Here is a 20782-nt window from a genome sequence, read left to right on the forward strand (position 1 = left end):
TTGATATATTTTAAAGAACTGAAAATGCTCATTTGTGGAATTTGCAGCATTAGGAGGTCACATTCACTGAACAAAAAAGCTATTTAACTCCAAAACATCCTAACAGGCCAAGCTACATGTTAACATAGGAACCCTTCTTTGATATCACCTTCACAATTCTTGCATCCATTGAACTTGTGAGTTTTTGGAGAGTCTCTGCTTGTATTTCTTTGTATGAAGTCAGAATAGCCTCCCAGAGCTGCTGTTTTGATGTGAACTGCCTCCCACCCTCATAGATCTTGTGCTGGATGATACTCCAAAGGTTGTCTATTGGTTTGAGGTCAGGTGAAGATGGTGGCCACACCATGAGTTTATCTCCTTTTATGCCCATAGCAGCCAATGACTCAGAGGTATTCTTTGCAGCATGAGATGGTGCATTGTCATGCATGAAGATGATTTTGCTCCTGAAGGCACGTTTCTGCTTTTTAGACCATGGAAGAAAGTTGTCAGTCAGAAACTCTATTTACTTTGCAGAGGTCATTTTCACACCTTCAGGAACCTTAAAGGGCCAGCTGTTTCCCCATGATTCAGACCCAAAATCATGACTCCTCCCCCTCCTTTCTGATGTTGCAGCCTTGTTGGGACATTGTAGCCTCCACCGACCATCCACTACTCCATCCATCTGGACCATGCAGGGTTGCTTGACATACATCAGTAAACAAGAATGTTTGAAGATTAGTCGTCATGTATGTCTGGGCCCACTGCAACCGTTTCGGCTTGTGAACACTGTTCAGGGGTGGCCGAACAGTAGCTTTATGAACCAAAACAAATTCATGTAGAAAAGCCGCGGAGACACCTTCACGTGTTTCTCAATGCAAGCAATAAAGAGCAGGCACTGCTCCTAATAGCTAGTTTCCTACTCCACACTGATGAGGGGCAAATACCCTGGAACAGCTATCTATGGATGGATACCATGTTTTGGCATAGGTGGCTTTCCTTTTGGATGCTGCTCTTCTCGTGGTTGTTCCTTCCTGGTGAAAGACCTGGCTATTTATTGCTTGCGTTGAGAAACACGTGATGGTGTGTCCGCGGCTTTTCTACATGCATTTGCATATTTCCCATAAGGGATGGGGGCAGTGTTCTGGATCACTGCATTGAGAAACAAGTGATGGTGTCTCCGCGGTGTTGGATGTTTTGATCTCCCCGAGGTCATTCATCCTTATGTTTATGAACCAAAGCAAGCCTTTGAAGGGTCCTACACCTTGAGATTCGAGGGACTTCAGAGGCACCAGCAGCTTCAAATATCTGTTTGCTGGTTTGTAATGGCTTTTTAGCAACTGGTCTCTTAATCCGATGAACTTGCCTGGTAGAAACCTTCCTCATTCTGCCTTTTTCAGCACAAACATGTCTGTGCTCAGATTCAGCCACAAATCTCTTAACAGTACGATGATCACGCTCAAGTTTTCGGGAAATATCTCATGTTTTCATCCCTTGACCAAGGCATTGCACTAGTTGATGCTTTTCAGCAGCAGAGAGATCCTTTTTCTTTCCCATGTTACTTAAAAACTGTGGCCTGCTTAATAATGTGGAACATCATTTTTAAGTAGTTTTCCTTTAATTAGAATCACCTGGAAAACTAATTATCACATGTGTTTAAGATTGATTTCAGTGATCCATTCAGCCCTGACACATAACATCCACGAGTTTATTTGAAAAGCAAAAAAAATTAAATCTTTATGAAACTTAAATCCAATTTGCATAATAATTTGGAACACCGTGTAGTGCCACAGTGTTAGCTGCAGCAGCTGGCTTCTTGCAGCTGGTGGGCGGTCACGTGTGGAGAGGAAAGCAGGAGGAGTGGATAAAAGTGAATAATCATTGATCTTTAATAGCAGGCACTGGAGCAGCTGCCGACTCCTGCAGCTGCTGGGCGATCACTGCTCGGAATATTAACTGCTCTCCATGCCTATGGGAGTGGAGGGTAGTGAATATGCATTCCCTTTAGTAGCAGGCATACGTGATTGCCTGGCGGCTGCGGCTAACACTGTGCCCGCTATTAAAGAAGATGAATATTCACTGCTCCGCATGCCCAGTATCCCAGGCGTGGGGAGCAATGAGCATTCCAGCAGCAGCTGTCCTAGCTTGTAAGCAGCGCTTGACATCACTGCCATGTGCTGCTTACAAGCATAAATCAGCTGCCTGCATCAGAACAGCATGCTGCAAGGGAACGAAGGGAAGGGAAGTATAGTGGCTTATGTTTTTTTTCTGATGGGGGCAATGCAGCCAGGATAGGGATGAGGGGGCCATGCCTACCAGGATAGAGATGAGGAAGCTATGCCTACCAGGATGGGGATGAGGGGACCATGTATACCAAGATGGGGATGAAGGGACCATGCATACCAGGATGGGGATAAGGGGACCATGCTTACAAGAATGGGGATTAGGGTGCCATGCGTACCAGGATGGGGATGAGGGGACCATGCTTACAAGAATGGGGATTAGGGTGCCATGCGTACCAGGATGGGGATGAGGGGGCCATGCCTACCAGGATAGAGATGAGGAAGCTATGCCTACCAGGATGGGGATGAGGGGACCATGCATACCAGGATGGGGATGAAGGGACCATGCATACCAGGATGGGGATAAGGGGACCATGCTTACAAGAATGGGGATTAGGGTGCCATGCGTACCAGGATGGGGATGAGGAGGCCATGCATACCAGGATGGGAATGAGGGGACCATGCATACCAGGATGGGGATGAGGGGACAATGTATACCAGAATGAGAATGAGAGGACGATGCATACCAGGATGGTGATGAGGGGACCATGCATACAAGGATGGGGATGAGGAACCATGCATACCAGGATGGGGATGAGGGGACATGCATACCAGGATGGGGATGAGGGGACATGTATACCTGGATTGGGGGCATATACGTACCAGGATGGGGCACATTAGTACAGAATTGACCACATTGTTTGCTTAATTTTTTTTTTACTATTTTTCTCCTCTAAAACCTAGGTGCATCTTATGGTCTTATAGTCCGAAAATACAATAATATGTGAACACTGATCATTTAGCAAGTAATAAAGCTTGTAAATATATATATATATATATATATATATATATATATAGTTGTGTTCTTTATATACATTAAAACTGCAAAAAAAAAAGGAAATGTTTAGTCTCAGTATAAAATCACTTCTTTATTAAGCGGAGATTAAAAAGGATGTGCCCGTATACACACCCAGCAGAGATTTATTATTTCAGCTGAAGTCTGTTCCTTTAATCTGTCCCCGAGTCACCTTTTGCCATCAATAAATCCATTATTGTCAAGGTAGAAAAAAGCTGACAGCATGAATAGATGACCTGCCTCTATGCATTTCCCAAGCTCCAGTCACAATCATTTAATAATCTGCGTCATTTCATCACGTGGGCTGCATGACAAAGAACACTGTGGCAACAACTTGGAAAAGTCTTGGGCGGACAAGAACTAACACCATTTTACATCTTTACACTAGAGTTTTAATGTAATTTGTGTTTTCTCAGTATTTGTCTTGCTCTTACAAGATAATTGTAATCATGCACATAGCAAAGGGTTAATGTAGACCTCTGCTGATCACGGCTTCTGTACAAGGCACAAGTGTCCGTAATGTAGTGCAAACAATAAAGGTTTTCAAGAAGTTGTCTAATCAATTAAACCTCAATACTTTCCCATTACAGTAACATTAACTACAGGACTGAGGAGAAGAGGAGAAGAGGGTATCTGGGCAACAAGGAACACAAACAGCTACGCTACAAAAGAGGAATGTCAGGTCAAAGAATCAAGAATCACACGGGTGAAGAGAGTGGAAGTTTGTGAGTTCCACTTGTTAGAAGTTAGGACGCCTCATAGCAAAATTCAGCGACAGAGAAATATCTGCACTTGTTCTAGTCATCTTAATAGAGGAATTCATGGACACACTGCCCAAGCAACTGAATCTAGAGGAATTGAATAGAGTTTCTGTGAAAACATTTCTGCAGCAAATCTTCTCTATGTGAATATACCTTTATGTTGGTGCATGCAGAGACCACGACCGCAAGATCAGAGGAACTTAAAGGGCCTTTCCAGGATGTTTTATAACAATGGCCACAAAGAAGACAATGTGTTAGAATAAGTTATCATTCAGAAGTCTGTTTTTCATGGATAGCACTCGTACCTTTGATAGTGTATGGGGCCATTCGCATGTCCACGGAAAATAGCAGAGACATGCCCAATTTTGATCTGAGCGGCGCATGAAAATCAGTCATGCAAGTCTATTAGTCTGTGAAAAAATTCAGACTGCACTTGGATGACATCTGAGTGTAGTCCGATTTTCGCGGTATATCAGAAAAGAGAGGGTGGAGAAACTCTTCTTTTTTTCCACATAAAAGAGTAGCTGATGACACTCGGACCAAACTTTGATCACAATAATTGGTCTGTTTTTTGGATGTCTGACCACTGAAGTCAGGGACGGGCAGACTAGAAGGCGTGGGTCCGGCTCTCCTCGTGGCAGTGATGTGGTGTTCATTCCTGCACATCACAGCCCCGAGACCGCGAGTGCCGACACTTTATTATTTTCTCAGGGCCGAACATTTAGCTGAAGAAGAGGTTTCCTTAGTAGTGGACAACTCCTTTAACGACCAGGCCAATGTTTTTTAAATCTGACCAGAGTCACTTTATGTGATCACTCTGCAACACTTCAACGGATCCCAGTGATTCTGAGAATGTTTTTTTCATGACATGTTGAACTTCATCGTAGTAATAACATTTGTTTGATACGACTTGCGTTTATTTGTGAAAATATTAGAAATTTGGCGCAAATTTCACAATTTTCAAATTTTTAATTCTTTTACTCTTAAACCAGAGAGATATGTCACACAAAATAGTTAATAAATAACATTTCCCACATGTCTATTTTATATCTGCATTTTTTTTTTTTTTAAATTTGTTTGTTAGGAAGTTACAAGGGCTAAAAGTTGATCAGCAATTTCTAGTTTTTTCAACAAAATTTAAAAAGCTATTTTTCTAGGGACCACATCACATTTAGGCTATGTGCACACTTTCAGGAATTCATGCAGAAAATTCCTGACAATTCCGGACATTTTCTGCATGAAATCCGCAAGAAAACCGCGTGCGTTTTTGCCGCGATTTTGCCGCGGTTTTGACGCGTTTTTGCCGCGGTTTTGACGCGTTTTTGCCGCGGTTTTTTCCGGACACTTCCCAATGCATTTTGGAGTGGGAAATCCGCAAAAAAAACGCAAAAAGATAGAGCATGTCCGGATTTTGTGCCTGATGCGTTTTTTTTGCGGAAAAAAACGCATCATGTGCACAAAACATCCGGAATTCATTCTAAATGATGGGATGCTTATTGTATGCGTTTTTTTTTGCGGTTTTATAGCGTTTTTATCGGGAAAAACCGCGAAAAAACGGCGAAAAAACCGGAACGTGTGAACACAGCCTTAAAGTGACTTTGGGGAGGGGGAGTAAATGACATAAAATACCCAAAAGTGACACCATTCTAAAAACTGCACCCCTCAAAACCACATTCAAGAAGTTTATTAACCCTTCAGGTGCTTCACAGAAACTAAAGCAATGTGGAAGAAAAAAAATAACATTTCATTTTTTAAAAAAATTCTTTTACTTTAGCCCCATATTTTTTATTTTCACAAGGGTAACTGGGGAAAATGGACTACAAAATTTGTTGTGCAATTTCTCCAGAGTACCCCAATATCCCATATGTGGGGTAAAGCTAATGTTTGGGCGCATGGCATGAATTATAAGGGAATGAGCACTATTTGACTTTTTGAACTTAAAAATGCCTGGAATCGAGAGCAGATGCTATATCACGTTTGGAGAACCCCTGATGTGCCAAAACAGTGAAAAAAAAAACAAAAGTGACCCCATTTTGGAATCTAGACCCATCAAGGAATGTATCTAGATGTGCGTGAGCACCTTGCACCCCCAGATGTTTCACAAAAGTTTATAACATAGATCTGTGAAAATAAAAGGATCACATTTTTCCCTCACAAATGTACTTTTAGCCCCAAATTGTTTTATTTTCACAAGGGTAACAGGAAAAAATGGACAACAAAAGTGGTTGTGCAATTTCTCCTGAGTACATTGATACCACATACAGGTGCTTTTCACAAAATTAGAATATAATCAAAAAGTTAATATATTTTAGTTCTTCAATACAAAAAGTGAATCTCATATTATATAGAGTCATTACAAACAGAGTGATCTATTTCAAGTGTTTATTTTTGTTAGTGTTGATTATGGCTTACAGCCAATGAAAACCCCAAAGTCATTACCTAAATAAATTAGAATAAATAACAAAAAACACCTGCAAAGGCTTCCTAAGCAATTTAAAAAGGCCAGTCAGTCTGTTTCAGTAGGCTCCACAATCATGGGGAAGACTGCTGACTTCACAGATGTCCAGAAGGCAGTCATTAACACACTCCACAAGGAGGGTAAATAACAAAAGGTCATTGCTGAAGTAGCTGGCTGTTCAGAGTGCTGTATCCAAGCATATTAATGGAAAGTTGAGTGGAAGGAAAAGGTGTGGTAGAAAAAGGTGCACAAGCAACCTGGATAACTGCAACCTTGAAAGGATTGCTAAGAAAAGGCCATTCAAAAATTGGGGGGGGGGGGGGGGTGGGGATTCACAAGGAGTGGGCTGCTGCTGGACTCATTGCTTCAAGAGCCACCACACACAGACGTATCCAGGACATGGGCTACAAGTGTCGCATTTCCTGTGTCAAGCCACTCATGACCAAAAGACGCCGCCGGAAGTGTCGTTCCTGGGCCAAGGAGAAAAATAATTGGACTGTTGCTCAGTGGTCCAAGGTGTGGTTTTCAGATTAAAGTCAATTTTGCATTTAATTTGGAAATCAAGGTCCCAGAGTCTGGAGGAAGAGTGGAGAGGCCACAATCCAAGCTGCTTGAGGTCTAGTGTGAAGTTCCCACAATCAGTGATGGTTTGGGGAGCCATGTCATCTGCTGGTGTAGGTCCACTGTGTTTTATCAAGACCAAAGTCAGAGCAGCTGTCTACCAGGACATTTTTAGAGCACTACATCCTTTCTTCTGCTGACAATCTTTTTGGAGATGGAAATTTAATTCTCTAGCGGAACTTGACACCTGTCCACACTGTCAAAATTACCAATACCTAGTTTAATTTTTTTTTTAAGTTGGCCAGCAAACTCGCCTGTTCTTAACCCAATAGAGAATCTATGGGGTAATGTCAAGATTAAGATGAGAGACACCAGACCCAACAGTGTAGTCGAGCTGAAGGCTGCTATCAAAGCAACCTGGGCTTCCATAACACCTCAGCAGTGCCACAGGCTGTTGCCTCCATGCCATGCTGCATTGATGCAGTAATTGATGCAAAAGGAGCTCCGGCTGAAATTATGACAGCATTCAGTCTTCTTGGGTAGGAGTCTATCAGTATGACACATGTAGAATTGGCAATCTTTGCCCACTCTCCCTTGCAGTAGCACTCCAAATCTGGTCAACCCACAGAATGTCAACTCGATTCAGGTCTGGGCCATTCCAAAACTGGCATTGTAATATGTGTGTAAAACTTTTTATATCCACTGTATAGATATTTGCCAACTTTGAGGAAGACACATATCAGTAGACTAAGCCACTGGCCAGAAAAGAGCTGTGTTTCAGACTACTTCTTAATGGCCCAGTGAGGCAGGTCTACAGTGCAGCCAAGACAATACACAGCATATACGCATCATACAAAGTTATGGCAGAAACATTGATTAGAATTCTGCTGGACTCCTAGAGATTATTCCCTCCATGTCTTTGTAAAATGGCCAGGAAGTAGGATTGGAGGATAACTATGTACAGGGAGAAAACACTGCTTTATATGCTGCGAATAACATTACAGTTTAGAGTTAAAAATGATAGAGAGAAGAGGCTGAAGTTCTGCGAGCAGTCTGAGCATGTCTTACAAAGAATTAATTAATACGGCAGCACTCGGCAAGGCTCTGTGGGAGTTCAGCGCAGAATAAGCATTATCTGCTCTTTTGAAAAATAATAATGATGGTAATTTGTAATTTCACCAGGTCAGTGCCTCAAGGCCTTTCCTAGCACAAAGGGAAACCACCACTGCTGTAGATCCGCAATGCACAGAGAAAACACAGCTTTGTATTGCGTAACTAGCTCATTAAAATGAATGTGAGGCAGAGAATCCATGCACAGAATGCAGTATCCACCAGGGGCTCCTGCACGTCCCCTGTGCCCCTACAGTTAATATTGAATTTTATTATTACAGTATCAGACTATTTTCATGTGGGCTGGTTTTGACTTTGAGACTGATTCATCAAGAATGGCGTTTTTCACGTAGGTCTTCACAGGGACGCGTACTGGAGTCAGATGATCCAGATTCATGAAGAGATGTAGCGCTGGATGATTGGCGTGCTCCTCACCAAAAATCCTACTTCAGCCTCTTCCTAGAGTAAGGTTTGTGGCTTAGCGAACACCACCGCTAAATCAGGTCACATGACTGGGCAGCAGACTAAACTCATCTGCAGGGGAGCAGGGATGTGAAAGGACGCATAGGAAGGTGGGATGCTTCTTTGGGCGACATTGGATGGACTGCGTAATATGTGGAAGTGGCTATAGCGAATTCATACTGTTGGGGCATTATAATATGTGGGGAGTCTATGGTGGTATGATGTAAGGGGCACAGGAAGGGCTTCATAATGTGTGTGTGGGGCAGTGGTGGTATTATACTGGGTGGGGAGGGACAGTGGGACATAGTACAGCGTGGAGCATTGCACTGTGTGGGAGAACTGTGGGCATCATGTGTGGGTGGAGGAATTAGAGGCAATAGAAATTGCCATGGTGCACTACAAGTTCCCGCAGTATGCGTTCATTTTAACTAACTTTCAAAGTTGGGAGGTGAGAAAATTACAATTTTGTTTTCTGCCAAAAAGATGTAATGTATAAACGCAGCCTTAATGTTTGTTTTCCAAGGCCAGATAATTAGTAAGCCATATTCTTGTTTCTAAAAGCAAAATACCATTACTTCTGCTGTAAAAAGAAAACATAAAAAAGGGGAAATGGAATAAAAATGACGCAAAAATGCAATAATGCGCCACATTTTGGTGCAGACAGCGGCAAAATAAGAAAAACAGGCGGGAGAAAAAGCAATGGTTTTGCACTACGTAACTTGTGCCTTACTTTTTGAGATACAGGAGGACTATGTTGCTTTTTTATTTTTGTTTTCATTTTTTGCAATGTCACGTTATACTGTACATAAAAAAGTGGAAATATGCATCTACTGTTCACATCTTAAGCAATTTTCCTCTAGCACAAAGTGCCACTTAACATTGCTTTTAATTGAATTCCCCTTTACATTACATTATTATTTTTATATTTGGAAAACACATATATTTCTCATCAGGGGGTGCCTCTATAAACTGCAGTGTTTCCCATAATGTCATAAGTTACCATTTGACAGCATTTCTACACTATCATATTTTTTTTATAGTTCTGACTGTTACCGAATTGTCAGCACCAGTTCTAGGGCAAATTTAGACGTTTGCCTATGCTGCAGAGCAGGGGTGGTTCTGCTAAGTCCCAACAACTTCCACACCTTCCCAGGGTTCAAAAGATCCCTGCGATAGGGGCAGGACGCACGACTACTAATAGGTGAACTGTATGCGCAGTGCTCATATGCCTCTCCGGAAGGCAGAGACGGTAATAAAGTGTTGCTGCGTTTTCTATAGGTAGGTGGTCCGGCTGGGTCTGACAGGTAGCATCCCACTCGTGTAGATGCTGACTCCGCAAGGATGTTCTAAAGCTCTGACTCCTCCTGTGTCCACATGGCAAACATACCGCATCAACAGTCAAACAACTGGGAGGTAATTATATTTACAGTACTTATGTTTTTAGGTTATTTTTGCTACAGTCCATGTCAATTTTTTGCACCACAGTATCCTGCTAGCCTTAAAACCATCTGAAAGACATTCCAGGTTGCTCTTCGTATATGATCTACAAGTTCACCCATTTCCTAAGTAATAGTGCTTCATGCACATTCTGTATTACATTCAATATCTTGGGTCTTTGTATTATTAATAAGTTATAAGCTGGGATCATGTGGTATATTGTGGTAGTGTGACAAGTGAGGGGAAAAAAAAAAATCACACTGCGACGCCACATGAGGTGCTGCATTTTTTGATCCAAACGTTGAACATGTTAAAAAATGCATGGACAATAACTACCTTTCAAAATTGTGCTGATTTCTGGTAAAATACATATTTTAGACACAGAACCCTGCTGCAATGTGATAATGCCACAAAATTGTCTATTTTTTGTGAAATCCGTATAGTGATATTGTTGCTTGTAATTTTCTTTAGAATACATTTTATTGTAACAACAGCACTAGATTGTCTGTCATCATTTCTGGACAAGTGCTTTTGTTGCAGATTTCATTCTAAGAAACTGTCCTGATTTCCATGTTCTGTAACTTGCCATCCACTCTTTTTGTGTGGGCAGTTCCTCTTTATTGGCATTCTACCAGCAATATATGTGCTGGAACATCCTTTCCCTTACATCGCAGCATGTATTGTACCTGCCAGTGATCAATCGCTTTCCTGCCCCAGACAGAAAGCTGGCTTCTCTTTTGTGCCTGCATACAGATTGACATGAAAGCAGGAGCGAATAGACAAAACCGTGCCCACTACTTGTAATCCGTCTCGGCATTTCTGCTGCTAGAGTCTGATTATAGTTGACAACAGGAAGTGGGCAGTAAATTAGACATTAGAGACACCGGCTGGCGGACACTCTGGAGGGGGTGACACTTTTCAGGGATATGATGACAATTTTTAGAGCAGTGATTTGGAGATTGACTATTCAGCACACTATCAAATTACATCAAGTTGTCATAACATAATGTACAGTGACCATTTAAAGGGAATCTGTCACCTACATTTTCGTATACAAGCTTCGGCCACCGCCATCAGGGGCTTATCTACAGCATTCTGTAATGCTGTAGATAAGTCCCCCGATGTAACCTGAAAGATAAGAAAAACAAGATAGATTATACTCACCCTGGGGGGCGGTCCGGTGCGGTCTGGACCGATGGGCATCGCGCTTTAGGTCCAGCGCCTCCCATCTTCATGCGATGACGTCCTCTTCCTTACTTCCGGTCGCAGCTCCTGTGCAGGCGTACTTTGTCTCCCTTGTTGAGGGCAGAGCAAAGTACTGCAGTGCACAGGTGCCGGTAAAGGTCCGAAAACCATCAGACCACCCTCGCAGGTGAGTATATTATAACTTGTTTTTCTTATCTTTCAGGTTACATCGGGGGCTTATCTGTTGTGAATTCTGTTGTTGAACTCCCTCCTGTGGTCGTGAATGGTACTTCGGCGAGTTCTGTCTATGGGCTCCCTCTGGTGGCTATGAGTGAAGCTGCTGCTTCTGAGGTTCCTTACACAGGTGACGTGGTTTATCCTTTGGTTGGCTTCTCTATTTAACTCCACTCAGATCGTTACTCCATGCCAGCTGTCAATGTTTTAGCATTGGTTCAGTTCGCTCCTGGATCTGCCTGTGACCTGTCTTCTCCTGCAGAAGCTAAGTTCCTTATTGTTATTTTTGCTCACTGTTTCTTTGTCCAGCTGGTTATCCTGATTTTGTCTTGCTAGCTGGAAGCTCTGGGATGCAGAGTGGCACCCCGCACCGTGAGTCGGTGCGAAGGACCCTTTTGCACACTCTGCGTGGTCTTTTGTAGGTTTTTGTGCTGACCGCAAAGATTCCTTTCCTATCCTCTGTCTATTTAGTAAGTCTGGCCTCCCTTTGCTGAAACCTATTTCATTTCTGCGTTTGTGACTTTCATCTTTACTCACAGTCATTATATGTGGGGGGCTGCCTATTCCTTTGGGGAATTTCTCTGAGGCAAGGTAGGCTTTATTTTCTATCTCTAGGGCTAGCTAGCGCTGAGGCTGTGACGAGGCGCCTAGGGAGCGTCAGGAGAGCTCCACGGCTATTTTTAGTGTGTGCGATAGGATTAGGGCTTGCGGTCAGCAGAGCTCCCACATCCCAGAGCTCGTCCTGTATGAGTTTAACTATCAGGTCGGGTGCTCCTAACCACCAGGTCATAACACTTATCTACAGCATTACAGAATGCTGTAGATAAGCCCCTGATGGCGATGGCCGAAGCTTATATACGAAAAAGTAGGTGACAGATTCCCTTTAAATAGTTAACGACATTCAAGACTAATAAGAACAATTCAATATTCACTCAAAGTTTTCCACTTTACAATGCTGTCAGATAGAACAAGTCTTGGAAGACTTTAGTGCCGATTCACCAAAGTGTTTTTGACAGATTTCAAACATTTTGAAAAGTTTGACATTTTCACAATAGTCCTGGCCAGGACGTCAAGGTGGACAAGGTGTGGCAAAGTTCGCCAGACAAATTCTTCAAAAGATTATGCCAATTTAGTGGCATAGCTTAAGCCTGAAATGAGATGCTCCTAATTCATTAAGGGGCCTCAATTAATTAGGCACAACTTACTTCTGCATGCCCATCATTAAGAATAATGTACGAAATGCCAGTCTTAATGAATCGGGACCTCTGTTTCTACCATTGCATGTTTTTTACTGACAATCTTTGCACAACTCGTTAGAAAAAAAAAATCTAAGTAGTTTGACCAATGCCATTTTTTTTTATTTTTTTGAGACTAATAATTGCAAATAAATAATGAGCATTTAAATAGAAATTTTCCAAAGAAGAGCTGGATGAAGACAATGAGATGCATATGACTAGACGAGTTCATAAACTTCAAATTATGTGTACAAAGAAGCATGGCATTCTGGATTGACCTACTGTCAATATTCACCTGTCACTAGGGCTCACATTCTGGAATGGGATAGCCGGAAAGTATCAGGAGATGCCAAATAGTTATGGAAACTAGATTTGATTTAAGAAATATTCACCTTTTTCTCCCCAAGAACAAATAATAAAGCAATACACCTATTATACGTGAGCAATATGTTTTAATTTCCTCTCTGAACAGGACAAAGAAATCAAGTTGGGACAGTGTGGTTCTTCAGAGGCAGGAATTTGTCCTGGGGAGAAATAGCAGCGCTAGTCCCCAGCTGACTGCTATCCTTCCTGACATGCTGCAGGCAACACACCTTCCATGCAGCAAGAGAAAAGAAATGTACGGATGGAAATTTATGGTAGTCAGGCGCATCAACTATTGACAAGCTCAATATCAAACAAAATCAGTTTCATTAAAAATCTTCTACACGTCTGACAGAATTGTGTATGTACATTAAGACCATGTTACAGGTATTTACACATACCCCTCTTTCCAAGTTTTGGAAAGCTGATGTCTTAATTTTAAACAACACAACCGTACAGGCTAGTCCTTACTTTCTTACAACAATTTTGATGAACAAATCATGGTATGAAGAATGCTGTGATGTTTGAATTGGTTGTCATAAAAAACTTATTCTAGTGTACAATTGGAGATATCCTGGTGATTAATCCTAGTGAAATTATCATCAAATTTCGAGCTACGTCGATCTGAATCTGTCTCCCATTGCTGGACAGGTTTCGGAAGAAAATAGGGGCGTGGTGCAAACTGTACCTTTCAGTGGTGGGAAGGATAAACTTAATTAAAATGATTCTTATGCCCCAATTATTGTATGTATTGCATAATTCCCCCAAAAGTGGTTTCACACCATTAACTCTATATTTCGAGACCTTGTTTGGGAGAAGAAACAGCCAAGAATTAGGCTGGAATTGCTTCTGAGGCCTAAAGATGGGGGGGGGACTGGCCCTTCTGTATCCCTGGATCTATTTTTTGGAAGTGCAGGGTCAGTTGATGAGAAGTTGGAGAGAGGTGAATGGACTGGACTCGGTTCAACGGATTTTGGTCTGGTTAGTGGGAAGGGACCCATTGGTTCAGGGATTGGAGGCAGGGGGATTCAGGAAGTTTGGAACGGCTTATGCTACCTTGACATTGATTCAAAAGGTATGGGTGACAATTAAAAAGACAAGGGGAGTGGGACTTTTAACAAATCTCTCCCCAATATTGCACAATGAAATATTACCTGAATTTATTAAAATATGGGAATTCAAAAACTTTTTGTAAACATGTTTATTCTCCTTTTTGACACAATTATGTCTGTTTGTCAACTTGACTACTGTTAATAAAAAATTATCTGATTAAAAAAAAAAAAATTATCATCAAATATCAAAATATTTCTAAACTACCGTATACTGGAGAAATGATGCATGGGGTTGACTGGTTGATGTGGACAACAAGACCAGTATATTTCTCATCTTTGATATATGGGTCTTCTATTCAACCAGCACTTTAAAGGGCGAGTCACAAAAAATCAAGTTATCCCCTGTCCATATGATAAGGGATAACTTGCTGATTGAATGACAAGTCACAAACTTTCAGTTGTTCATGAGGCAATTTTTGAAGATATCAAATTCATTTAAATTTTATGGCAATGTCATACCTGGTAAATCTGAAAAAAGCAGAATGCATTCATTAAATCCATTAGCAAGAAGCCGGACCCTCAGCTGCTGCAAAATAGCCACCCCAATACAGAAAGGAAAAGAGGCATTCCCCAAGAGCAGCGTGTCCCACAAGTGGAAGATCTTGTGCAAAGGAAAAACATCTGTAAGAGAGGATGATAATGGATAAAGAATAATGCAACATAAATATATAAACATTCAGTTAAATATTCGATAACAAGGATTATGCAAGTTAAGTAGAACCTGCCATCTTGTACTTGCAGTCTCATCTTTGGGCAGCATGGTGTATAGAAGGCAAAGCTGAGCAGAATGATACATAGGTTTGTTGGAAAAGATTCTGTATAACTTATATTTTATTCATTGAAGTCCCTGCTTTATACATATGAGTCCAGTGGGCTGTCCTAATCAGTGACTGACAGTCTTCCCTGCATGACTGTGCATAAGTTGGACTCGTCTATATAAACACCAGGGATTTCAATGAATAAAATACAAGTTTTACTGAATCTTTTCTCACCAAAATGTATATCATTCTGCCTAGCTTGTCCTGCTTTATCACATCCAGCCTGAAAAGGAGATAATTTCAACATGACAAAATGCCTTTATAAGTAATTGTTCTAAAAATACTATTACAGATTAAAAAAAGTTGTTGCCCACAAACAAAAATGCATTGATAGACTTTTATTACTGGAGCAAATATATAATTGAATGGACTGAACAGTTACATTTAAAGATCACCCTTCATCTCTCCCGATTCCTGTTTGAGCAAATATTTATCTTTATGAAATAACAATTATAAAGTATTTTTTCTTTCATCTCTGCAATTCTCTTTTTTGCCTTTTAGAAATTTTTGAATAAATTGACCACTGGCTATTACCAACCCCCTCTTGTCAAAGGGGTGTGTCCTTACAAAGTACGATACTGGAAGCGCTGATTGGTCAGTGTTATGCTGACAAGAGGAAAATGGAAAAACGCCTCAATGTCAGCTGATCAGAAGTGAGAGAAAGCTTGATTTCAATGGGATGCAAAGATTTGGAAAATGGATATAATACAATTAAAATAAAAAAAATAAAACTAAACAAAAAAATAAATGATCAAATCCTAGGAATTAGTATCGGCACCCAACAGAGAACACTATCCCGTACACTTCTGAGGTGATCAGTCCAGATAAATAAAACATCGAGGAGATATCTGTAAGGCATATATTAAAATTCAGGAAACTTTATGCCAAAGGCATTAAAATACAGCGAGGAGGCATGCAGATACTTGACACACACAGACAACCATCGGTTTAGGCCTGATATGCGCTTACCTCCTTACTTCCTGTGATAGTGTTTGCTGAATTTTAGCGTATTGGCGAGTGCCGCAATGCATCTTAATGTATGTTTAGCCAAAAAATAAACACACACATAAAAACAGCAAAACTTTAGGACCTAAGTCTGCAAACATTCTTGCGATTGGCAAGTTCACATAACACAAAGATCATGGGAGAACATGGCTACATGGCTAAGATGCGCTCAGCCGCCCCTTCTCACGGGCTGTAAAGCAGTTTCCTCTTTAGGGATTACAGAGCTTCTAAATTTTTGTACATGTAAAAAGATGACTATAATCTCCTTGCAGCTAAAAAACAATAATAAAAAAAAATATATAGCTCAATAGGATTGCCCTTTTAAGATCTTCAAAAGAGAAAAGTAATGCGAGCAGATTCCAGGGAGTGCATATCATACCAGGATTTTCACAATTGATATTCCGAAGCTTCCGCTTGCTGCCCTGTTGTAACCTCGAGAGCAATCGGCACATTTCTGCTACATATGCTGTTGCATCTCACTAGACTCAAAGGCCAGAGCATCTTTTATCTCCTCTTATTAATGCTGCTCCTCACATCCCTGCTTCCTCGCCTTGCACAAATGAACAGAGAGGTGAGAGATCACTGTTGGTATACAATGGAGCTGGCCTCACAACCACAGAAATTAATTTTTCTTCCAGTGTGAGAAAATCGGAAGGACAAGAGTTCAATCATTATGTCAGTGTTCAATCATTAATGTGGAAGATTCCTTGAAGGGAATTCAGCTTTCCTGAACACTTCCACATCTTAAAAACAGGAATGTGCTTTGGGAAATTAACTAGTACATGAAATCCTCGTCTTCCGATGTGTTCTGCATTGTAAATCTGCGGTGCCTCAATCATTCCATTCTCAGTATATAGAACACTTATTATCAATGACCCACTGCACACATCTGCACAAATAATCTTATTTTTTTAGGAAAATGTACTTGCTCTTTAATAATGTAATACCGTTTTTAAAGGCATTGTCCACGACTAGACAACCCTTTCTTAACAGCTCTTCTACCCAATATAAAATAATAAAACAGCATACTTACCTCCCAAACCCAGCCTTGTTCGTTCTCCAACAGGCTATGAAGACTACATTATATGTAGTGACCACCGTGGGACACAGCCATCGGTAAGTTTGCAGTTTTATAACTTTATGAAGGGCAGTGCATTTGGTAAGAAGGGGTGTGCCAGTATAGGATGAAAGGACTCCCATAGTGGTGCCATTTTTTTGCCATCCCCTTCCTTGTCCCAATTTCTCATAGTTCTTCTGTACTAAGGAGTTCTTCGATAGTCTTTCCCACCTTGTAGCAAAGACAACAATCTTTGAGGGCTTCATAGCAGAGTCATAGTCAACCTCTATGGCATGTACGCCTCACATTGTAATCGTACCCACCTTAGATACCAGAATGCTTGTCCCTCCGACAGTCATCTTTCCTGACACCCATGCACATAAATCATTTAGCTTAGTGTGCATGTGTTTTCGATTGGGAAATCAAAGTAAGCTGCTAGAAACCTTTGGATGTGGGCTACCTCTCAGAGAAACAGAAGGATCACATAATATTCCTCATTTATGAGCACCATGTTGCCCCCCCTTGTCAGTAGGTAATCACGAGTATTGTGACTAATATTTTTTGGAAAAAGTGATAGCCTGAATAAATTTTTCACGATTGGATCTGTGTCCCATAAAGTGAAAAAATTAAATGAATGTAGGTTGGATTATAAGGATCCATTGTATATTTAGTCCCTGATAATTTTCTATCAATATACGTAAAATGATACGCCACCTTTTTTGTTTGCTTTCGGGGTCATACTCTTTCAATAATAGGTCTGTTTGAGATTAATTAAGCAAAGAATATCATAATTCAGATTCTTCTGCCAGCTGACAATGTATTTTAGTCTTGTCAAATAGGAGAGACAGACAGCGGATGTGTTAGTACTGCTATAGCTGAATGAACGCAATGATCCTTTGTCGTTTCTATGAGAATACTCCATACTAGAGTTGAGCGACTTTTACATTTTTAGGATCAAGTCGGGTTTAGGGGGCCGACCGAAACACGAAACCCAATGCAAGTCAATGGGAAATAAAAGTCGGCAGTGAGTGGAGGACAGGAAAACACCTACAGTGTCCATTTTAATGCCAGAAACATCAATTCTTATTTCTTAAGCTTGTCAATCTTAATTTACTTTATAATAATAGTTAGGCATTGAAAACAGGGGGTCATTTGGATAAAGTTGGGGGGGGGGTAGGGCTGGCTCAAGATTTTCGTGGGCCCAGGAAACGCGGGAGCTGGGAGAGGTAAGTATTTCAACTTTGCAAGTGCTGTGATCCTGAGCAAGCAGGGGGGGCCCACTAGTTGGCACTGGCACAGGGCCCCTCATAGTACGGCGGTGTATTTAACGGCGGGTGGCGCCTCCCACTGCCAGACACACTTTTGCATACTATGAGGGGCCCTGTGCCAGTGCCAACAAGTATGCCCCCCCCCACCTGATGAAGGAACCTGCACTTTCATCTGCACCTTCCTCTTTGTCCCCGTGTAAGGTGGTATAGTAAGCGGGAAGGGAAACCTGACTTTCAGCAGGGTCAGATTCTGGCTGTGTAGAGTGCAAGGGGAATGTAGTGGTCTGGGTCAATGTACCAGCAGACTCATCTAGCAGTGGCTGGGCAATGGGCAGGATGAGGAGGAAACACAGATATAGGCCCAAAATAAAAAAGTAGGCTAAAAGCAGTTCAAAATTGGTAACAGGACTAAACAGGCGGCATTGCTTTGTTCAGTGGAGGACAATTGTAACGAGTGGCGCAGACACAGGTAGTAGGCCCAAAATACAAAAGTAGGCTAAATGCAGTTCAAAATTGGTAACAGGAGTACACAGGCGGCATTGCTTTGTTCAGTGGAGGAGGACAACTGTAATGAGTGGCTGACAGCCAGACACAGGTAGTAGGCCCAAATGATAAAGTAGGCTAAATGCAGTTCAAAATTAGTAACCGGAATACACAGGCGGCATAGCTTTGTTCACTGGAGGACAACTGTAATGAGTGCCCCCCCCAAAAAAAAAAAAGTAGGCTAAATGCAGTTCAAAATTGGTAACATGAGTACACAGGCGGCATTGCTTTGTTCTGTGGAGGAGGACAACTGTAATGAGTGGCTGACAGCCAGACACAGGTAGTAGGCCCAAATGATAAAGTAGGCTACATGCAGTTCAAAATTGGTAACAGGAGTACACAGGCGGCATAGCTATGTTCAGCGGAAGACAACTGTAATGAGAGGCTGACACAGTTAGTAGGTCCAAAAAAGTAAGTAGGCTAAATGCAGTTCAAAATAGCTAACAGGACTAAACAGACGGCATTGCTTTGTTCAGTGGAGGAAAACTGTAATGAGTGGCAGACACAGTTAGTAGGCCCAAAAAAGTAAGTAGGCTAAATGCAGTTCAAAATTGCTAACAGGACTACAAAGGCGGCATTGCTTTGTTCAGCGGAGGACAACTGTAATGAGAGGCTGACACAGTTAGTAAGCCCAAAAAAGTAAGTAGGCTAAATGCAGTTCAAAATTGCTAACAGAACTGAACTTGGGGCATTGCTTTGTTCAGCGGAGGACAACTATAAGGAATGGCTGACACAGTTACTAGGCCAAAATAAGTAAGTAGGCTAAATGCAGTTCAAAATTGCTAACAGGACTAAACTGGTGGCATTGCTTTATTCAGTGGAGGACAACTGATAAAGGACAACTGTAATGAGTGGTTGACACAGTTAGTAGGCCCAAATAATAAAGTGAGCTAAATGTCTGCCAAAAAATTGTTCATAAATAAACAGGTGGCATAGCTAGGTACAGGGGTGGGCTCCTCTGCTGAGTAGCAGACAGTGGTAGTTGGCGCAAAGTATTAACTGGTCTAAATGTAGGCCAGGGCTCCTGTATATTTTAACTATCATCTATCACTTCAACAAATTTGTATTGGCAGTGCCATTGAATGATTTAACAGCACAGACTACACAGTGGTGGAGCAGGGAGAGGTAAGTATTGCAAGTAGTAGAGCACTGTTCGAGCTGGGTGGAACACTCTCGTGGGCGGCGGTACTGGCACAGGGCCCCTCATATTACGATGGTGTGTCTGACGTTGGTTGTGCACCACCACTGTCAGAGACACTTCATTGTACTATGAGGGACCCTTTGCCAGTGCCGTCGCCCAAGAGTGGGCGCACCCACCTGTCCAAGCAAACGGCACTCGCACGGGTGCTTGCACCAAGTGGTGACCACGGCCCTGTGGGGGGAGTCAGCGCATTTAGGGAAGTATAAAAATGGCCTATGGTGGACATTCAGCAGCTGCAAATGGAGTAATTGGAGCGGTCAGTAAGAGGAGGCCAAAAGCAAGACATTTTTCAGGCAAGCTACGTGTCAGCAGGGGAAGGTGGGGCAAAATAATTTGAAATCCATGATTGGTTCATTTTAATGAAGGTTAGATCATCAACATTTCGGGTAGCCAGACGTGTCCTTTTTTCGGTCAGTATTGAACCAGCAGCACTGAAGACTCTTTCTGATTGCACACTAGCAGCAGGGGAAGCGAGCTCCTGTAATGCATATTCTGCCAATTCAGGTCAGGTGTCTATTTTAGATGCCCAGTAATCAAAGGGGAATGACCTGTGATAATGCGGGGGTCCCTTTTTAGGATACGCAAGGCATACTCTGCCATGTGGGCCAATGTTCCAGGTGTCAATTCACTGCTTGTATTGGGTTGAGGAGCACTTTATTGCAAATCAACATCACTTGTGTCCCGCAAAAACCCTGTACCTGACCTTGCAACACCACCAGTTTCTATTGGCCCCAGAGAAGCATCCTCCTCCCATAAATATTCATCCCCATCATCCTCCTCCTCCTCTTCGTCCGCCACCTCGTCCAGGAGAGTTCCCTGAGCAGACAATGGCTGACTGTCATCAAGGCTTTCCTCCTC

General features: G+C 41.9%; 1 protein-coding gene across 2 annotated transcripts in view; it reads right to left on the bottom strand.

Moving 5' to 3' along the window:
* TBCK (TBC1 domain containing kinase) overlaps nucleotides 1-20782 on the bottom strand; it is a 494232-nt gene that overhangs the window by 240865 nt on the left and 232585 nt on the right. For both annotated transcript variants that reach the window (XM_069743716.1, XM_069743717.1), the window contains exon 22: nucleotides 14492-14653. In XM_069743716.1, the coding sequence (XP_069599817.1) occupies nucleotides 14492-14653 (162 nt within the window). The remainder of the gene's footprint in view (nucleotides 1-14491; nucleotides 14654-20782) is intronic.

Source organism: Ranitomeya imitator, chromosome 1 (genome assembly GCF_032444005.1).
Source record: "Ranitomeya imitator isolate aRanImi1 chromosome 1, aRanImi1.pri, whole genome shotgun sequence".
NCBI classification, from domain to species: Eukaryota; Metazoa; Chordata; class Amphibia; order Anura; family Dendrobatidae; genus Ranitomeya; species Ranitomeya imitator.